Below are 22,412 nucleotides of genomic sequence, written 5' to 3' on the forward strand. Positions count from 1 at the left end.
TTGGAATGATCAAAAAATACCACACAACATCCATATAGGGTTATCCTTTGTCATGGCATGTTCGTTTTTCAGTTTATATCGTGATAACTCACATTTTTAAACATTTTCAACCATTCAAAATTGTTTCCTATATAATATGTAATTATTAGAACATGTATGCGTTTTTTTTATACTTTATACTCATAAACAAAATATCTTCTTCTCATGAATACAATTAGATAATGTATTTCCTATAACAAAAATAAATTATTAAATCGGTTCATTTATTGGTTGTCTTAAAATTCATCAACTTTAACATCATTGACAATTATGTAAACTGTGAACTTAGTTGATGGAAGATACAAGGAACTTTCTACGTTCCTGAACATAGTTTCATATACAGCTTGAACAAAGGATTTTGCTCCAAAAACACTAATCAAATATTTCAATCAAATTTCCTCCGCAGGATCATCCACCGTGGAATCAAATAATTTACCATGTCATGTTCAAGTTGTATAATTTCACACATAACCTTCACACGAAAAGATCCTTAATTTTTGTAGCATCAACTTTACTCCCTCTTAGACAATTATCATAAGGACACCTAAACTTTACTCCACCAGCACTACTATAATTATCACATTATGCAAATTGTATAATTTTTTTTTCTCACTGTACTCATCATTTATGTCTGCTAAATTAATCTAATTTCAATCCATATGTACATAATCGGCATTAGCATTATGTGTAGTTTAAATTAATGTAACTCCAACTTTAAAAAAAAAAATGTAACCCCTGTTAAAAAAGGTTAACTTTTCATAGCTAATTTGTACATAACTTTTAATACATATTTCTTATACTTCACAAAATTTTGATAGTATTTTTCAGTAATCTTCACGTGCACAAAATAAAAATGATAATCAACCATAATTAAATATATATTTGAATATCAACATAAAATATAATGAACCAAATTTCATTAAACATGTGAAATATAAATTGAAATATATGTACTAATGAGCTATTAAAAAATGGTTAATATTTCTAAAGTGTCATCAAATATGCATAAGGAGATTAACATATAAAATAAAATGAATCAAATTTTATGAAATATAAATTAAAATATATGTACTAGTAAACTGCTAAAAAAACTATTAATTTTCTTAAACTATCCAATCAGATAATTTAAGATTCCATACAACAATTATCAATACCTTTTCCTCTTATCTTTATATGAATAAATGTTTAAATACTATTTTAAATTTTCATCCAATTTGTTCAATGTGATCCTCTTTATTTTTTTTATGTTCAATAAAGTTTCAATTTTAGTTAATTTAGTCCTATTTTGTAATGATGCTTAAATGGTTAATAAAATGTAAATAATGTATGTTATGTGTCAGTTCGTGATTTTTTTTTTAAAATTTTTTTATTTTTTTTCTAAATTTTGAAAAAAGATTGTCTACATGTCAAATCAACATCATGTCATATTGTAGTGTCAGTGTCATATATCAATATCATATGTGAATGTCTTATATTCAATTTAGTCTTAATTTTCGTTAATTTGTCCACCCTCGATTTTTTTTTTCAAAATGAAACAATTTTATTTCTTTCTAGATTGATAGTAGATTTAATTTTTATATAAATGTTTTACTATTTTTTATTAAAATTCAAGTTTTCACTAAATATTTTTTCATTATTTTTAAACCAACTCTAACTATATTATTATAATATAAAAAATATGGTAAAAGTTGATTTAAAAACAGGGTTAGACTTGGTTAGAAAAAAAAGGACTAGAGTTAAATTAAAACTAAATTAAAACTAGAAGAAAAATTCTTGATATTTTTAAATCAACTATAACTCTATCTTTTACATGTAAAAAAAAATCAAACATAAATCTAATAATTATATTTTAGTAATATAGTTAAAGTTGATTTAAAAGTAATTAAAGAAATATTTAATAAAAATGTGAATTTTAATAAAAAAATAAGTATAACATTTATATAAAAGTTAAATTTGGTTTCAATTTAGAAAAAAAAAAATTATTTTGAAAAAAAGAAAGGAGTGAATTGAATAAATTAACAAAAACTGGGACTTAATTAGATATAAGACACTGATACTTGATATTGATAGTTTACACAGCTACTACCTTACATGATGCTAACTTGACACGAGAACAAATTTTTTTAAATAACAAAAATTTTAAAAATAAAAAAAATGAATTAATAAGGTCACATCGGTTAATAACTTAAAAATGGTTACAATAAAAGATTAAATTGAAAAAAAAATACATGATTTAAACCATAATATTGTTTCATACTATGGATAGAGATAGTTGATAACTTTTTTTTAATTGAATCTCAAATGAAAAATTAAGAATCAACTCAATATAAAAGAAATACGAGGAACATAAAAACATCTTATCTCACCAGTCATTACAATAATGTAATTTTAAAGTTAAATGAAATAAACTAATTTTACCCATTTAACGAATCAATCTTCAAGTAACTATAGTACATACAACTTTTATTTCAACTAGATAAAATTCTACAATTTTATCAAATTAAAAAAAAAACTATTTCTAGATTCACAATTTTAAATTTATGCATTTTTTTTTTAAATTTTGATGACAAAACTTAAAATATTAATTTCTATAAAATAAGCAATTTAATTTATCAAAGTCTTCCTCTTATTTAATACCAATGCGTTAAAAAAAATAATGCAACAATTAAAATATGATTCAAAATGGAATATACAATTAAAAACAATCACTCAATAAACAACCATATTTAAAAAAAAAAATCAAAACAAGAAAAAGACCTACTTAAGATTTGAATTAGAATGGAACGGTGGTATGGTAGCACGACAATGTGAACATGATAGTTCAGTTAGAAGCAGCTTGCGACGATAGCGGTGAGATACGAATGAGCGACGACAGCGACAACGTTGAGAGCGAATGAAAACGACCGATGAAAACGTTGGAGAGAGAGAAGCGAAATAAAGGAACAACGCTGCGGAGAAAACACGAGCACGAAGAAAGATAAAATGAAGCACAAAGAAAAACACGCCTAAACCTTTACATGATGTGAAGATGGTTGGTTTGAATTTGCAGATCGCTCGATTGTCCCGTAGAAAAGATGCAGCAGTTCATAATTCAAGTGAGATTCTTTAGGTGACAACTATGAGATGTACTAAATCATAATTCATGTGTAAGATTCTTTATGCGACAACTATGAAAAAGATTATTGCAGATAATATTAATTATTTTATGTCATGGTTAAATCGAGTTATAATTAAATTGTGGTATTTGAACCTCTATTACTCAACTTAAATAAAAAATTTGTATTCTGATTCATAATTATAATTTTTGATTTAGTAATAAGCCCTTATACTAATCTAAATGATTTCATAGGAATCGTCTTCACATGAGTCATAATTGTTAATTTGCACTACTGAATCAACATGCAAGTAATAATGCCTGAAACAGTGACACGTAAACTATACACCCACAAGTGTCATCTACCATACCCCTTAGAGAAACATAACCAAATTTACCCAAAAATACAGAAAATAAATATGGGAATCACAGAAAGAAAAATATACTGTTTTGAAGAAAAAAATTGTGGTTTTTCCTTATCTTGATACTAGAACAAACATATCTGAGTCAAGCAAATTACGATGGTCCATGGTCTGTCTGAAGAGTCACATTGAGGGATGTCCCTTCTCTTGAATGCTCAGGTGATCGTACACATTAAAGTTTCTACTACTTGACAAACCACCAATTTGAGTCGCAGAGGGGAATGCAGAGCTCATAACTCTCAAAATGCTAAAGACATATAAGAGACAAGGAAAAGCCCAGGGAAAATTTCGAGAGGAAAAACAAACAAAATCACCATGTTCTTTGGGGGGTCACAGTCTCACAGACTAAAAGATTGAACATTAACATGTGACATCACAAAGGACAAACTAGGGAAGAGAAATCAAATAATTTGAGGGTGAGGTTGCAAATTGCAATGCAGTCCATTGAATCCCTCTGACAAGCTATAAGTCCCATTTCAAACCATATATTATTAATGAGTTAATGTGGAGTCAGAAGCTTTTGGCCTTCATCTATGTTTCGCACCTCAAAAGTCACACCTTCTTTTATTTTACAAGGAAACCAGTCAAATAAAGCAGACCAACAAAAAAGAAATGCAACATAATAACATAAAAAGACCAAAGACAAAAAAATGACATGTATTCATAACCACTGGAATCCTATTTTATAGCTACAACAACACATTTTCTCACTTATTTATCAGTAGTAGTTAATGATACCCCACTCACTTTGACACTATCACTGTGTACTCTATGCTTGACATTCAGAAACCAGAATCCAACTTTGTGCTGTCTCATTTCCCCATTTTTCTCTTATTGCTTAACTTGCAATAAATATATGCCATTATAGGCTCACCATTTTCAACTGGGCCAATAAAGATTTCATCTTTATATTCAGGGTTGTGTTGGAGTTGAGCAGAATCATTTTGTTGAAGATGGGGAGTGAAATGCAGCCCTTTGTTGAGACACCACCCAAAGTGGTGGAACCAAACCGGTATTCACATAGGTCAATTGAGACACTGGTGGTGGTCATAGCAGTGATCACAATAGTGGGTGTGATTGCAGGAATGATTGCTAGACTTTGTGGTGGAAGACACTTTGGGGGCAATGGGGAGAACGACATAGAAGGTTGGGTTGAAAAGAAGTGTAGAAGTTGCATTGATGGAGGACTTCCACCTCCACCTCCACCAGAAGAACCAAAGCCAGCACCAGCACCAACACCAACACCAGCACCAGCAGAGGATGCAAGTAAATGAATCAGAAAGGCTCTTATCAGATGCATTCTATTCTAACACAAACATTGTAAGTCAGTATAGAAGTTGATAAATGCTTGCTTTGGCTAGCCAAGTGATGATACAAATGTTGGGGAAAAGTTACATAGCTGATGTATAGAGTAGCATTGTGTCAGTTGCAGAACCTATATTCATGTTAGATTCACCTAGTTGTGCTATTGAACTTTCTGTTTTGGTTTTATTTTGTTGCTCATTCATTTCTTCTTCTTCAAACACCATTGTCCCAGTAAAAGAGCTTATTTCAGTTTCTTCAAACAAAACATCTTCCAACATTTGCAGAGATGTATATCATGCTAGTAGTGCTACTTGGAGATTCACAGAATATTAATCAACCAAATTAAATCTGAAATTTTGTCTTTGTGCATTAAAGCCATTTTTTATCTGTCTGTAGCTTATCTTAGTTGAAAGTTGGTTGAAGTGAAGTGATTGTTTTAGGAAAAGGACACTACAGTTTTTCAGCATTATTACAAGAGATTTATTTTTGAAATATGACACTGTTGTTTATGAGCAAGTTAGTGGAGTAAGTTATGATGAGAAGGTTTAATTTGTGTCCCAGAAATCTTCAGGAGATTGCTACTTTGGCCCCTTAGATTTTACTTTTTTTCATAGAATCTGAAATGTGTGTTTAAAGATGCCACAAGCATGATTGCAAGAAGTTGCTATTCAATAGTACAAAGCAAAAGTTGTCCATGCCGTTGCACGATGCTATTAAAAAGCCAAACAGAGTTTCCAAGCTTTCTTTCATTCCCCTGTTGGAAACTTACCGTTGCTACAACAACTAGTTAAAGGGAGAGTTTTGCAATTTATTCTGAGAACTAAACTTTTCTACAGGTCAAAAGAATTAACACTTTCTCAACTTCTTAACTTAACCTAGCTCAAATGTTCACAACAACCATCAAACGATGATTAAAAGTTAAAGTTTCCAAAATATTATTTCTAGAAGCTTTATGAAGTAATTTCCACTTTTCCAGCAATGAATACCTTGATTGGAATATACTTTTAATGCACTCAACTTCTTCCACCCTTCACACCTCACATAAACCTCTCGTAATTGTTAAATTAGTAAAATTATTGAGTTACAAATCAAGCCATCGTAATTTATCAATATTATTATATCACTATAAGAATATAGATTCAATGTTAAATTATTAGTATATAACTCTTCTTTGTAATGAATAAAGTGGGGGAAGAAAGTCAAGCACTTTGATCCTTATGCTGAACGAAAAAAAAAAGTAGTGTGGTTTCTAAACTTTACGACGCGTGTTTTCTATTTCTTTTTTTTTTTTTTTAAACCCAAACAAAAATTGTGGCACTCAAGCATTTTGATTTGTTTTTTTATCAAATCTTGGTAGAAAAAAATCACTATCCTTCTCGGTTTAAAATTTGGATTTAAAACTAATCATGATTTTTATACAGAATTTTGGCCGTAGGATGACGAAAAAAATAGTCGAAGCTTTCATCTTCCACTCATTTGATTTAAAAAATGTTTTTTACACTTTTTAATTAGAAAAAACGTAACTTTCATTTTATTTTCAAATATTTGGGCAGAAATATAATTTATTTACTATTTTTTATACAAACTATGAACACTGAGAAACAAAATTGAAAGAGTTATATATATATATATATATATATATATATATATATATATATATATATATATATATATATTACATGTATTATTCACCAGAGGCAACCATATTCAATTTATCTAAAATTAGTGTTAGTGATACAATATTCTTTCTAAATACTTAATGTATATTAAAAAATTCAATTTCAAATTACTGATTAAATTAATATAATTGCATTATTTTTTTCTTCATAAATCTATCCAAAATCATAAATAACTATTATCATTTAAGCCTTTTCAAACTTCTCTCAAAAGTTCACATGAATAAATTTAATGTTATCTAAAATTTTCTCGATAAAGGTTAACAAATAAATAAAAATATTCTTTAATGAATCCATACAAAATAAAGAATAAAATAAAATGAGAAAACAATTGTTTCTCTGAAATTTGATATTTACAGTAGCGCAAGACAATTTTGTAGTTATTAGAGATGAAGCCATAAATAATTTGGGTTTGATTTTGTCAAACTGAATTGTAAAATGGGCCTAAGACAGATTCTTTCTACACCTCTGTAAACTTTTCTTTGTACCTATGTAAAACAAATTTCTATTTTTTTTTTTCTTTTTGAATTATATAATTCAAAAGTCATTTTTATTCATAAAAGTGAATTTTCAGATTGTATAATTCAGAGGTTAAAAATAACTTCCAACTGTACAATCCAAAAATTAAATACTTTTATTTATTTATTTATCTATGTACTTGTTGTATGATTCATATAAACCATGAGAAGTATTTCCCCATGGAAGTAAAAACAGAAGAGGTCTTTTTCTTTTGTGAAGTGCAACGAGGCTTAACGTGTCCAATGTAAGATAACTTAACATTGTTACACCGAGCCTCAGCATCATCTCCTCCTTCACATGCAAGGTCTATGTTCTGCAACGTTACCTTCTTGCACAAAAATTTCTCACTGCAGTCAAAATCCACAGCTACTTCAGAAGCACTTGTACCACTTATGTTCTCGTACACCACATTCTTGATTTCTATAGCGGATTTCTCCGAACCCTATGTAGAATCATTCGTGAATAATAATGATATATGTCAATTTGTTTCCATAGTACCAAAAGTGTTTTTATGTTTACCGCTTTTTGGCAAGGTCTTTTTTTCTTGTCACAGTAATTCTGATCTATTATTATGGGGTTGGTCACATTGGTCATCTCTATGTTCTGAAACTTTATGTCACTAGCACTTCCTGAACCTCCCTGCATATACAAGGGTAGACCCAAAAGATTGTGACTTTCTCAATGTTCTCAAAATTAATGTTCAAATTGTTTTTTACCTGCCATGTCTTGATTCTAACTCCATTTTTAGTTCCAAAAATCTTGGCTCCGTTCACTTTTATGCCTGAAACAATGTCCTTGGATTTTCCTGCTCCTAAGCTTCCAATACTGAAACAACCCACCATTGCAAATAACATACAGAATAACATATGGAAAATTTGTAACAGTAATCCTTGTTACTGATGTGATGCTAATTACCTGATACCATGGCCCGGTCCACATGTAATGTTTGTAGCTTCTACATTTTTAGATCCATGTACAATAGATATACAATCATCACCTGAAACATCGATAATGATGCTTAATAGTTGTAATATAAAAAAAGATAGATACAAAATGTTACAGTCAACATTAATGGTCTATTCTGGTTTGACATTTGAGATTTTAATGTTTTACAACCATTTGGTTTGACAATAATAAGCGTCGTTTATTTTCTTTTTAATTATAAATATGTTATTTTATTTCTTACTTATATATTTTTTGAGAAAAATTATAAAGCATCAAATAACACTTTTTTATATGAAAACATTTTCAAATGAAATAGTAGTATCAACTGGGATACCAGTTCCTATGACAGAATCTGAGATTTGGATGTTTTGTGTTTTCGTAACATGAATCCCGTCGGTGTTGGGGCTATCCTCTGGTGCAATCACGCTAAGGCCAGAAACCTTAACGTTCTCGGAGTCTTGGAATGAAACGTGGATTTGTTGAGCATTTTTTATGTTCAAGTTCTCAACTGTCAAGTTCTCACAACGATCGAAAGTCAGAGCCTACAAAAACAAAAAATAATTAAATCATTGTTAATTTAGCTAACATAGTATATATTTATATGCTTTATATTAATTTCAACAAAATTTCTTTTATCTTTGACAGAGCAACACATACTGTTGGAGCATCCTTGCAAGACTGCAAAAGAAAGCAGAAAAACATATGACTCAGTCATCCTTTGAATATATATATATATATATATATATATATATATATATATATATATATATATATATATATATATTAACACACATATATAATAACTGAATAAAATAATATTGGACTTATCTCAATATCTTACTCGCTTTTTGTTCTTTTTGCATGAGTTTTTCCACCATATTCTGCCGTTTCCATCGAGGGTTCCACCACCATAAACAAACAGGTTATCAATTTTGTCAAACACAAGCCAGTGTTTGCTGTCTTCCTCGTAATCTGATGGATCATCTGATGCTTCAAGGATTCCAGAAATCTGAAAATTTACATCAGTATTCATGGGTTTTAACAGAAGTCACTGATCAATTTTTTGCATTAAAGATGAAGCATAAAAAAGGAGTAATTAATCACTGGCGTAATTTTCAGTGTAAGTATAACCTGAACTTCAATGTTAGGTTCGCAAGGACCAGAGAATCTTATTGGTTTGAGCAGATAATTGTCCTCAGGCACCACAAGAATTGCTTCTCCAGAAGTACATACCTCATCCCAAGCCTTCTTGAAAGCCTGAAATATATGAAAAACCAAACCAATAGAAACAGTGCAAGCTAAAAAGAAGAAGAAAGAAGAAGAAAAACTTTGTTTTGGACTAAGGGAGTATTGAAATACCTCTGAGTCATCACTATCACCATTCGCCTTAGCTCCATAATCATTGACATTAACCTTTTTAAGGGAGCTACGCTTCTCAAACGTGTTGAAGCTCAAAACATTTGTGCTTTGCTTGTTGAAGTTCTTCAATAATGTCTCACCATCATCAATGGAAGGTGAATGATGAACATATATATTGGTGAGTGGGTCCTCTTGCAAGCTGCCATAACAAAAAACAAAAGAAATGATGAAAATGGGGAAGGAGAAGAGAAGGTGTTTGAGGAGGGCCATTATTGTTTATTATATCAGAAAAAGAAAATAGATATACTGCTCTTTGAAAGGTTTGAGACTGTTGTTTTTGATGAGAATGGTTTTGGTGGCTTGGTGTGTGGAACTACAAGTTAAGGAAACTTGTGTATTTATAGACAAAGGAATTTAAGAAAACATATTAAGGAAAAAAGGATGTTGATGTTTTGCATATGGCTATAACTCTCTGGAAGGATATATACCAGATTCATACGAAAGGATCAGTCCCTAACATTTCACTTTTTCTCCATACTTGTATCCAAATGTTCACGTACGAGTTTCTCATTAATATACTATACACATGCGTTTATATCCTAAAAATGTAAATATTTCGTAAATATACCGTATTCATATTTAAGGATCATCCATAACCTTTGACTTTTACTCATACTCATAAAAAATGTTCACCTACGAGTTTTTCATAAATATATAATATATATTATGCACATGTCATGTATATTATACGGTTTTTTTTTCCATTGTCCATCATATTTTAATTTTATGTTAATCTAAGAATTGTTTATAACGTGCAATGAATAAAATAGGAATTTAAAGAGTAACACATCTTCCTTCTCTATTATATATATATATATATATATATATATATATATATATATATATATATATATATATATATATATATATAATGTATATAATGTTTTTTTAATTTATTATGCTAAGAATTTGATTTTAAATCTAATTAACTCCTCAAAACAATCCATTTTTTTTCTAATTTAATGATTCTAAAAAAAATATTCTTGGGTTATATCTATCATTTTTTTTCTCAGATAATATTAGAATGTTTTCTAGGTATGTAGAAATTGTTTTATTTATTATTAATGTGGAACTTTCAACATATTATAAACTCGGGAAGCCTATACTTCAAGAATAGATTCTGTTTGTTAAGATAACCAAAGTCCAAAATAATTCATTTTTTTAAACAAAAAAACAAAAGGAAGACAATTTTTTTTTCAGTAAAGAATGAATAAATTAAAGAAGAGCATTTATATGATGCTTTAACTCTTTTACAAAAAGATCGATAACCTGTATAAAAGGATGCAAAAGCTTGACATCGAAACCTTACAAAACATGAGAGTCAATAACTAGAAATCCATCAAAGACTAAAAAGACCCTAAAGAAGATGCACATGAGACTAAAACAGTAGTCATAAATTTGTTCTACAGCTCCAAAATACACAACAAAAAATAGAGACAGAAAGACCCTACACATAAATAGATATAGACACAACATATAAAATGATGCACTCGAAGATCACTAATACCATAACAACCAAAAGGAATATAGATACTAGAAAATAACCAAAACCTAGTCTTCAAGTACAGGTTTGGGTTATTTTAAATAACTAAAGCCTATTGTTGACCACTTTTTAAGTATGTACATTTTGCACTATATATAGTAATATGTTCTGATAATTTTTATATATTTAAAAAAATTAGAAAAAAAAAATACTAAAATGAAACCTTCAAAAAGTCTACAAACATATGTATAGGAAGTAAATAATTTAACAAAATAGGATCGAAAGAAGTAAATAAATTGAAAGAATTAAAAAAAAAACGTTTCAAATTAATAATGCAACACTTCATATAATATAAGTAGATGTTTATTAGATTAGATAGTTACAGCATGGTGATCATACGTGATGTTTCTTAAATTTTTAGCTTATTAGTTATAACAAGATGGTAACTTCTCTTTATATAAGACTTTGAATTTATTTATTTTTTCTATTGATAAAAAGGTTCTAAAATTGTTTAAGCTAATCAAAGTTAAGCAATTATATATTTCGATTTGTGCTTGGGCATTTAATTTTGAAAAATTATACTAATATATATATATATATATATATATATATATATATATATTCACTTTATAACCTACTAGCGAACACACAGACGCTGTCGTGCATGTGTATTTGCATTTTTTTATTTTTAAAATATTTAAGTTATGATCAATAACAAATATATAATTTTTAAAATAGTTGTTAAATATAAAATTAAAAAAAATAAGATATGTAAAAAAAATTAAATAATGATTTAAAACAAAAGAGATTTGTAAAAAAATGATTAAAAGTAAATTATTTATAAAATAATTAATTTTTAAAATAACTAACGGTAAAACGGATATTATGAAATGTGGACACAAAAGGATGAATTTCCTTTATTGTTATAGATTCTAATAATAAAACAATTTATATTAAAATCTAAAAAGATATAACTAAAATATTAATATACGAAGTAATCATTGTCAAGTGATTACATTCTTTTTGAGTGTTATAACATATTATCTCTCTTTAATCTAATTAGAACATATTTCAAGACAACACAAATTCAAAGTTTTTTTTTTTTCTATCTCTGCAATTCCTGTCATCCTTCCTTTAGCTCCATCGATATCTTTAACGAAATTCTATATATTTTGGAAAATTCCTAAAGAATTACGAAAAACCTAGTAATTCATCATTCATGAGAGGATTAACCTATGTTGATAAATAAATGCATGAAAATATCCCACACCCCACACATTGCGTATTAAAAGAAAACATAATGAGTGCTTGCATTGAAATACTTAAATATTCCAGAGTATTTTCTCCTAGTAATCATTTTCGGTTTTAAACTATTAACATGGTTGCGTGAGCTTGAATCTTTTATGCATGATTAATTATTCTTTTAATTCTGAAGTAGATAACATTTTACACCCATTGGCATTGGCATCGGATCGTGACATTACAGTTAATACTTGATTCATTGTATTTCCTGGAAATTTTCTTTGTTCGATGATCACATGCAAGTAGCATATATGGTGATGATTGTGAAGTATGCAACCCAACACACAAACACTTGTCACAACGAGGAATATGGATTTTTGAGACACGCATGTACCTCAAACGTGTAATCTAGGGTTTCCTTCTTGCAATGGTATATTTGTTAGCATTGTTATCACAAGACAGCTTTAGTTGTCGTAAAATGCTTAAGATTGTTTTGGAGTAGAAGACATTTCATTTTGAAACTTGGCATTAACTTATTGTGGCTAAAAGTTTCCTTAGCTTTTGTCACCATATTCATGTGTCATGATGAAATGCTAGACCTCCCTGAAACTCCATCTCTCTGGTATTCAACGGATAAAATATAAGCAAAAATGGTTAATTTTCATTATGGTAAAACCGTCTTAATTAACAATTATATGCATGTGCATGATAGGGTTTGTAATTAGTAAGAATTATTCAACAAGTAAGCTTCTATCGGAAGGGATTAAGCATGTTAACTAAATCTTGACATGTAAATATATTTCTATGATTTTTATTCAACTTTAACATTTTCTAATCTTAAATTTACTTTCATTTTAGAAGGGAGTTGGGTTCAATTTGAGGATGACTTTTTTTTTTATCTCTATTCTTGAATTTACCTCGCACTATTTATATATACGATTTTATATCATTATTAGAAATATATATTAATCAATTAATTATTATAAAAACTAAATAATTATAATTATAATAATACTTAAATAATAAATTTGAAGTTTTTAGGTATACAAAATTATTATCTTATAATTTTTTTATACGCAAACAATTATCTACTAAATTATTATAATCTTTTGTTTGTTTTTTTTAATCAACTATACAATCTCATAAGAATAAATAATAAAGTCAAGTAAATTTAATATAATTTTTGTTGGAAGTTCCACGTCAGACCACATATATGATAAATTCATATTATCATTTTACGAGCCAATTTGGTAAGGTTAAGTTAGACATAAAGTTCATTTTTTAATATGGTGTCAAATGTTTAAATATATATCCTAACAAAATTTATTTTTTACTAGGTCTATTATTCTATCCGCTATAAGAAAAAAGACTTGCGGTTTGATAAAAAAAAATTGCTTTTAATATTATCTATCCACAAACTATAAGTAATAATGGCTAGATATATTTATTATTTACAATCAGATTTATATAAAAGCCTAAATTAAAGAGTGTTACCTCTACCAAAGAGATAATGATTTATTTGGACAATAGGGCTTCATAATGTAGATGGGGCAATTTCGTTGGTTGCATGAAATGGTAATCATGATTTTTGTTTTTTGATAGAAAACCTCTAAGTATGGAGCACACGATAAGATGTGATCGTAACGTACACAACCACCTTATTTACCATATCTTTGGCAGCATAACTAAGTAAGAACTTGAAGTTGATCGTTCACAAAGTTCGGTTAGATATCTTTTCAATTACATACTTTCTAATTATTGTATCGTGTTCTTTTGGTAAATTAATTCTAAATTGTTCATTACAAATGGTGTGTTTATCCTAAGTTTGCAAACTAAAAGGTGGGATTTAAAGACGTCTTTTTCTTCACAAGAAGATAGTCATGGAATCAAGTTATTGATGAAATTCAAAGTGCATTTTTAGAAGTCAGAAATGTTTTGGAAAGTGCTTTAGTAGAATGAGGTATTAGATAAAGTCAAGAAGAAAGAGTTGAATTTTTAAAGTGGACAACAAGAGTATGTTAGTGTATATATTGGAACTACTTGTTTTATATGGCAAAAATAAAGGTTGAGATTTTGTCAAGAGGAAGTCCGAATAAGAAATTTAGTGTGAAGCGAACTTTTGCGATACTTAAGAATATATCTCACATCAATTTAGTTATGACATCTATAGTTCTTATTTTTGTTACATAACTTTGGAAGCTTTTTTTGGTTTCTTTTATTCTTTGAAGTTAGTGTATATGAACTGGTAATTTATTTTTTGAATCCTTAAGATTGTAAAGTCATTTTCACTTCATCCATTAATAGTGAACTTCTACCGAAATTTTGTGCCTAGAAATTTGTCATAAACTTTTGGCAAATAACTTTGATCCTTGTCATCTACTATGACATCAATAATTTTTAAAGTGAGAACATTTCGATTGGAATTATTAATATGTTTGCAAATGGACTTGCCTTCATGCATTTGTGTGGTATATTATTATTTCTTCAAGACGAGAATATTGTACAAAGACTTTGTCATTTATACATTACAAGAAAATCAATAATTATTGACAGATAAAATTTGTTGGTAATAACAAAAATGTGTCACTAATTTAAGTTTACCTATAGACTATCGATGATCGAAAATTCTTCAGTATAATGTTTGTTGATAAATTTAATTGACAGATCAAAAAATCTGTCAGAAATTATTGAAGGCCAAAAAATAGTAGGTAAATATTTGACGATAAATATTTGTCAATAATTATAGACAAATTTTAATATTAATATATAGTTAATTTAGAAAAAAAATTACCTTTTAAATTTTATTTATAAATTTAAAATTCTCTATAACCCTTTAAAAATTAATTATATATTAATATTATTTTTTTATTAAACACACATATATTAAATTCTTTTTACTGTATTAAAAATAAAACATAATTAATATATATACTATTGGTTGTTTATCTATTTTATATATTTTTTTTGTACATATATTAGAAACATCATCATCAAAAAAATAAAAATGTAAACCCCAAAATTTTATTATGTATTTTGAAGGGTTTGCATTCCAGAGAGTGAGTTGAATGAGTTATTAAAAGAAAATTTGGATGGATCCGAGAGGATGAGCATGATAAAGGAAGAGAAAAGAAAAGACTTGATGGAGAAGATGAAAATGGGGAAAATAAATCATGGAATAACTCTGTTGATTGAAAATAAAGGAAGGAAGAAGATGATGACTAGGTGAAGGTGGAGAGGGGAAGGATGGAGATGGTGGAGAGAGAAAGGAAAATGAAGATGAAGGTTAAAATGGAGAAGAAGATGGCTGAAGAAGTGGGAAAAGAAAAAATAATAACAAAAATAAAATAGTAAAAGAAAAGTAAACTTACACGTGTAATTTAAAGAGAACATGTGTCAAAAAATGAATGGTGGAATACACACCGTTGATCTTGTCACAAAAACCGTTAACACTATCCAATTGAGGACCATAGTTTAGAGAACAAAAATATAGTTAATCCCATAATAGATATTCGTAGTACTTGATATAATTTGTCAATTTTTTCTTCATCCATTGTATTATTTGTATGTAACAATCACACAGACAAAATAATTTTATTGACTTATTTTATTATTATTATTATTATTATTATTATTATTATTATTATTATATATATATATATATATATATATATATATATATATATATATATATATATATATATATATATATATATATAAAATTCTACAGCTTAAGAATTTATATATACACTATAAACAAAGACTAAACATTGTACATAAACTTAAAGATTTCTACATCTTATTTGAAACACTTAAATAACGGTGTCACTATTATCGTTATCATCACTTTCATCATTAGCGGTGAAAAAGAAGAAAGAAGGAATGATTAAAAGAAAGGAGAAGAGAGAAAATGAGAACAAAACAAAACTCATTCCGAAACGCATTTTATATCTTCATAAAAATTCTTTTCAAAATATATTTCATGCAAGGATATTTTAGAAAAGTTGTTTCAGAGGACGATATCATTTTGAAAAAGTTTATTTTGGAAATTTTATTCTAAATTTGAAAATTTTATTTTAGAAATTATGTTCTGAAAACCTTATTTCGAAAAATCTGTTTTTGAAATTAAAAAAAAAAGAGTATAATCTAGAATCACTTAAACAATAAGTAAAACAGTCATTTTGAAAATTTGGAAGTGTGCTAATAAATTGTGAGGTTGCAGGAAATAAAAGCCGATATATGTTGATACATTAGGCCTCGTGTTCGTCGAGGAACTTTAGCGTCTTGTCTTTCTTTCTGTTGCTCCAAAATTTCTTTTACATTTTCATTTTTTTTTAAATTTCAAAAAAACCTTTTCATCATTTAAGTAAAGTTATGGATATTACACTTTTAAATTTATTTTTAGACGTAATATATCATTAGAAATCCACTTTTAGAAATCAAAATATATTTCTATCAATATTTTATAAAAATTATTTTTCATTGACATCACAAATGTTTGTAAAGATATTTTTGTAATTAAAGTATTATATCCAAATAAAATATAAAAATTTAATAAATTTGGATTGTTTTATTTGGATAAACCATTTAAAAAAATAAAAATAAAAAATTTAAATATTTAAATTTCTTGAAAATTTTAAAAAAATTTGTATCCAAATAAAACATTTAAAAAATAATAAAATAAAATATTTAAACGCCCTGAAAATACAAAACACAAATTACCTAGAGTTTAACACAACCATCCTAGCATTTTTGTGGGCAATATAAGAAGGTAAGTGGTTAAAGTTAAGCTGATGGTACACGTTCACAAAGTTTGATTAGATGTACCTTTTCAATTAGCATGCTTCTTCATCATTGTTGCGTATTGTTTTAGCGCATTTAATTTTAGATTACTGCATATATTATTATTGTCTAGGCAAAGAAAATAAATACCATTGACCAAATTGTGCACCCAAATCATAGATATCATCCAAACTAGCACATATAGATATGTTATTGTTTTGAAGCATAAAAATAATACACTTACAATAATCATAATCAACAACGCATCTTCAACAAATAATACAAAATTTTTATATATAATACATTTTTTTTTAAATAATAATAAATTTTAGTGACTGAATATTAATAGTTATGGACTAAATATTATTAGTCATTGTAGTCACCAATTTAGATACCAATTTACAAAATAAAAAATTATTGATTATTAAAGTAATTATTATTATTATGAATAAAAAATTATAATTGGTCGCTAAATTGATTATTACTGAATTTAGAAACTATTTTTTTTTGGTAGTCAAAACATTTGTAATTAATGTTTAGTGACCAATTTATAAATTGATTCTTTTAGTAGCCAAAACCATTATATCAAAATTTTAGAGACGAATTATAATTTTTCTATTCATAATAGTGACTATTTTGATAATGAATAATTTTTTATTTTGTAAATTGTTATCTAAATTGTTCACTATATTGACTAACCATTTTTTGTTACCAAAATTTATTGTTGATGAAAGATTTTCTTATAATGATAAATATATAAAATATATGGAAATTTAAGAAATAATATTTTACTTATTTATATATATATATATATATATATATATATATATATATATATTAATTTTGACATATACAAAAAATTTGGAGGGCCATGGTCCTGTATCATAATAACAAAGGTCCGTCGTTGTTTACAATGATCTCATAGTCCATAATTAGAGACTAATATTTTGTTAGTATCGATTTCATTTTACTTTTACTTGAATACCATCCAATTCTTTCTATTAGAAGAGTTTAAGAACTTATCTAAATCTATTGCAAAATTTTCTTAATTAATATTTTCTATACTCTTATCCTTTTTAATGGTTTCTTGATGATATAGAATTATCAAGTACAAAATTTTTTCTTGATTTCTTTTACGTTCTATTTTGACACGTAAATCTCTTCAACTTCTCAAAAACTGTCATATCAACCTCTAGTATTTTTAAAACTTTAATAAAATAGTATAATACCCATATGAGTGAGAAGTGGGGAAATTAATTTAATAAATCTAAAATAAATCTTTATATCTTTAAAAATTTTATATTCTAATAATCATCACATTAGAATCTATACATTAAAATTATTCTTTAAATTACATTAACCAAATATTAAATTAATATAATTTAACAGAATCACGTCTAAATTTCTAGCCAATGTTATCAAATAATTGCTTAATGCAGTTTCACAAGTGCTAATATATTAAGTTTAACTGATAAACACTAATATGACAACTAGTCCGACAAAATATTTGGTTCATTGTGTGACTTTCTCCATTCTTCAAAATATTGTTTAATAGCAAGTGGGATATCAATATATGAATTTTAGAAATTAATTATGTTTGAAGCTACAATTATTCCTTCTCTAAGTGTCATTAGATTTGAATTGGTTTGGAAATTACTTTCAGACTGACCAAAGAAACTTACTCTTTTTAGTGAAACATAAATTTCTTCGCATCCTTTTCTCATTAGAAATAAACCAACATTGTAAAACGGTTATTTTTTTACTTTCCATTTACTGTCTTTCAATTTTGTCTTTCGCTAACTTTATTTAATTAAGATTTGGTATAATAATTTATAAGATTCCGCTAAATACATTTTGACGAAAAAAATATTTGGCAGAAGTTTCTAATATAAGTTTTTTTAATTAAGGTATCATTTTTTATTTTGTTTAAATTACAGTTTTGTTAGACAATAAGATTAAGATCAGGTAATTTCTCAATGGCTTTGGGCAAGTTTCTCAATTCGTATATAATCAAAAAATATTTTACAATTTATGAAAATATTTTTTTTGTTTAACCAATAATATTTTCTGCAAATTATTACATTATAAAAATCTATGGACTTTTGGCCATAGCAAAGACGGACTAATATAATATATCAAGTAGTTTATCACTTGCCCCCTTGTTTGTTTTTAGCCTTTGGTGAGAATAATGTAGCTCATCGGTCTTTTTTTATGGTCTTCTTCCTCTTTCAATATTATATATTAAATGATGTTACCAAAGCAAGTGGCATTATAGTTATTGAGTAATAATCACTAATCTTAGAAACGCTGTTTCCCCTTCCCATCTCATCTCTGCTGTTTGCATTTGGAACAACAATGGCAGAATCATTTCTCTTCAGCATCGCAGAGTCGCTCGTGGCAAAGCTTGCTTCTCGTGCTTTTGAAGAAGCTTCTCGAGTGGTGGGTTTATACGAAGATCTTCAAGACCTTACAAAGACTCTCTCTGTAGTCAAGGCTGTGTTGTTAGATGCTCAGCAAAAGCAGGACCACAACCATCAGCTCCGCGAATGGCTGTCTCAGCTCAAAACTATCTTCTCTGATGCCGAAGATGTTTTGGATGAATTTGAATGTCAAACACTGCGAAAGAGAGTGGTCAAAGCTCATGGTAGCACCAAAGACAAGGTAAGTCACTTCTTCTCGACCTCTAATCCACTCGTTTTTCGTTACAAGATGGCTCAACAAATCAAAGATATCAGTAAAAGACTAGACAAGGTTGCAGCTGATAGGCATAAGTTTAGTCTTCAAATAAATGATGTTGACACACGTGTTGTTCATCGGAGAGATATGACACACTCCCGTGTGAGTGATTCAGATGTGATAGGAAGGAAGCATGACAAAGAAAAGACCATAGAGCTTTTGACGCAGCAGAATTCTAATGATGCTGATACAAGTCTCTGTGTTATTCCCATTGTGGGGATTGGAGGCTTGGGAAAGACTACACTTGCAAAGTTTGTGCTCAATGACAACAGGATCCAGGAGTGCTTCCCATTGAAGATGTGGGTGTGTATTTCTGATGACTTTGATATTAAACAACTCATTATCAAAATCATCAATTCCGCCGGTGGTGCAGCATCTGGTGATGATCTGGAACAACTGCAAAATCAACTGAAAAACAAACTTTCTGGTAAGAAATTCTTACTCGTATTGGACGATGTATGGAACGAAGACCGTGTTAAATGGGTTGAGTTGAGGAATTTAATCCAAGTAAGTGTAGGAAGTAAAGTTGTAGTGACCACCCGCAGTCATTCAATTGCTTCCATGATGGGCACACTTCCCTCTCATATTTTAGAAGGTCTTTCTGAGGAGGATTCATTGTCTCTGTTTGTCAAGTGGGCATTTAAAGAAGGAGAAGAGGAAAAACATCCTCACTTAATAAACATCGGAAGACAAATTGTGAAAAAATGCAGAGGGGTTCCATTGGCGGTGAGAACCTTAGGGAGTTTACTATTCTCCAAATTTGAGGTCAGTGAATGGGAATATGTTAGTAACAATGAAATATGGAATTTGCCTCAGAAAAAAGACGACATTTTACCCGCCCTTAAATTAAGTTATGATATGATGCCGTCTATCTGAGGCAATGTTTTTCATTGTTTTCTCTTTACCCAAAGGATTCTAAAATCGTTAGTTATGAAATAACTTCCCTTTGGGTGGCACTTGGACTCGTTGCACAACCAAAATCGAATAGGACACGTGAAGATGTGGCCAATCAATATTTGCATGAACTTCTGTCAAGATCCTTTCTTCAAGATTTTGAAAGCTTTGGCACTTTTAGTAGTTTTGCAATACATGATTTGTTGCATGATGTCGCCTTATTTGTTGCGACAGATGAGTGTCTGCATGTGAGTTCCAACATTATTCAAAATATTCCAGATCATGTCCAGCATCTGTCTTTTGCTGAAAGCAGTTTGTTTGCCAATTTAGTCACCAAAAAATCAACAACCGTAAGAACCGTACTGTTTCCAAATGATGCAACAGCTGTGAGTGGTAAAGTTGTACTAAATACGTGTGTATCAAAGTTGAAATGCTTGCGAGTTCTGGACTTACGTGGTTCAACATTCGAGACTTTGCCCCATACCATTGCTAAGTTGAAACATTTGAGATATTTGAACATTAGCAGAAATCGCAACATTAAGAGACTCCCCAACTCTATTTGCAATCTCCAAAGTCTGCAAGTGTTGAAGCTTACACGATGCACAGAGCTGGAAGCATTGCCAGAAGGATTAAGAAAATTGATCAGTCTTCGGGATTTTGCGTTTAGCACAAAGCAAACTGTTTTGTCTATGAATGAGATCGCCAACTTGGGGTCGCTTGAAAGGTTGACTATTTCGTCATGCCCTAATGTGGAGTCCATCTTTGGAGGGGTGAAATTCCCTTCTCTTAAAACATTGTCCGTTGAGCACTGTGAGAGTCTAAAGTCTTTGTCACTGGATGGTCAAAATTTCCCTGAATTAGAAACATTGATTGTTGAAGGCTGCCATAATTTGGACTTGGAACTATGGAAAGGTGGGCATGAAAAAGAAGGTCCCGAGCTGAAGTTAAAAGTTGTTGCATTTGTAACATTAACACAACTGGTCGTCTTGCCTAAATGGCTTCAGAAAGCTGCCAACTCCTTACAGTTCTTGATTCTTTTATGTTGTTTCAATATTGAAACGTTTCCAGATTGGTTTTACAACTCTCACGGATCTGAGAACACTTTATTTAATATATTGTCCAAAATTGGTATCTCTCCCAGATAACATGGATCACCTCACTGCACTTGAACGTTTGCGTGTTGAAGCTTGTGTTGGCTTATGTCAAAAATATAAACCCCATGTTGGAGAGTTTTGGCCCAAAATATCACACATAAAAAACGTTTACATTGAAGAACCAGAAGAGTCTGAGAAGAATTAGAGGAAGAGCAAAGGGTAGAGGAATGCAATAAGGAAGCAAACAGATAAGCCCGAATCCCCTTATTTTTCTTTATTTATTCTTTTATCAAGGTGTTTTCCACTTCTTTTATGGTTTTCCACTTTTTCATTCGTGAAAATTACTTTTTTAACTTTGTCTAAATATTGTTATACACAAATTCAGTATTTCATTTATACTTGTGAAATCATATGTCAGAATGCATGCTTAATTTAAAATGTGATAAAGAATAAAGCATATCCGAGAGCTTCGTAAGCAGGAAGTCATGCCACAATCCTGCACTGGTTGAAGAAATTGAGAAGTTTAATTTAAAATAGGATTTTAAGATTAGATTGAAAGTGTTTGTGTACGTAAAGAAAATAAATACCATTTACCTAATTGTGGAGCCAAATCATAGATATCATCCAAACTCACACCAACAAATCTGTTACTGTTTTGAAGTATAAAAATAGTACATTAACAATGACCATAGTCCACAATTAGAGACAATTAGAGACTGATATTTTGTGATTGAAATATATTTATTAATATAAACTAATTAAACA

General features: G+C 28.7%; 2 protein-coding genes and 1 pseudogene across 3 annotated transcripts; 2 read left to right on the forward strand and 1 right to left on the reverse strand.

The window, feature by feature from the left end:
- Positions 1-4,224: 4,224 nt before the first annotated feature.
- Positions 4,225-5,366, forward strand: LOC114162407. Its single transcript, XM_028046281.1, has one exon. The coding sequence runs from the start codon at positions 4,509-4,511 to the stop codon at positions 4,827-4,829; it is 321 nt and encodes a 106-aa protein (XP_027902082.1). The 5' UTR covers positions 4,225-4,508; the 3' UTR covers positions 4,830-5,366.
- A 1,515-nt stretch (positions 5,367-6,881) lies between these two features.
- LOC114181713 (polygalacturonase-like) lies at positions 6,882-9,716 on the reverse strand. 2 transcript variants are annotated; one of them, XM_028068245.1, is made up of 9 exons: positions 9,360-9,716; positions 9,132-9,257; positions 8,842-9,009; positions 8,658-8,678; positions 8,335-8,542; positions 7,971-8,052; positions 7,772-7,880; positions 7,575-7,694; positions 6,883-7,497 (listed from the first exon to the last, which is right to left on the reverse strand). In XM_028068245.1, exons 1-9 carry the CDS (start codon positions 9,627-9,629, stop codon positions 7,207-7,209), a joined length of 1,395 nt encoding a protein of 464 aa, XP_027924046.1. In that variant the 5' UTR covers positions 9,630-9,716; the 3' UTR covers positions 6,883-7,206. The 2 variants fall into 2 exon arrangements, with proteins under 2 accessions (XP_027924053.1, XP_027924046.1); XM_028068252.1 differs by lacking the exon at positions 8,658-8,678 and having other exon boundaries at positions 6,882-7,497.
- A 9,451-nt stretch (positions 9,717-19,167) lies between these two features.
- On the forward strand, positions 19,168-22,338 carry LOC114162564 (annotated as a pseudogene).
- The last annotated feature ends 74 nt before the right edge of the window (positions 22,339-22,412 follow it).

This window comes from Vigna unguiculata, chromosome 1 (assembly GCF_004118075.2).
Source record: "Vigna unguiculata cultivar IT97K-499-35 chromosome 1, ASM411807v1, whole genome shotgun sequence".
NCBI classification, from domain to species: domain Eukaryota; kingdom Viridiplantae; phylum Streptophyta; class Magnoliopsida; order Fabales; family Fabaceae; genus Vigna; species Vigna unguiculata.

What these genes read in the sequence shown, in the direction of transcription:
- LOC114162407 (XM_028046281.1), top strand. Translation starts at nt 4,509, where the DNA reads ATGGGGAGTGAAATGCAGCCCTTTGTTGAGACACCACCCAAAGTGGTG.
- LOC114181713 (XM_028068245.1), bottom strand. Translation starts at nt 9,629, where the DNA reads ATGGCCCTCCTCAAACACCTTCTCTTCTCCTTCCCCATTTTCATCATT. An exon ending in GTGATAGTGATGACTCAGAG is followed by an intron (nt 9,258 to 9,359) that starts GTATTTCAATAC and finishes CATATATTTCAG; the next exon opens with GCTTTCAAGAAGGCTTGGGA. An exon ending in AAAGACCTTGCCAAAAAGCG is followed by an intron (nt 7,498 to 7,574) that starts GTAAACATAAAA and finishes GATTCTACATAG; the next exon opens with GGTTCGGAGAAATCCGCTAT.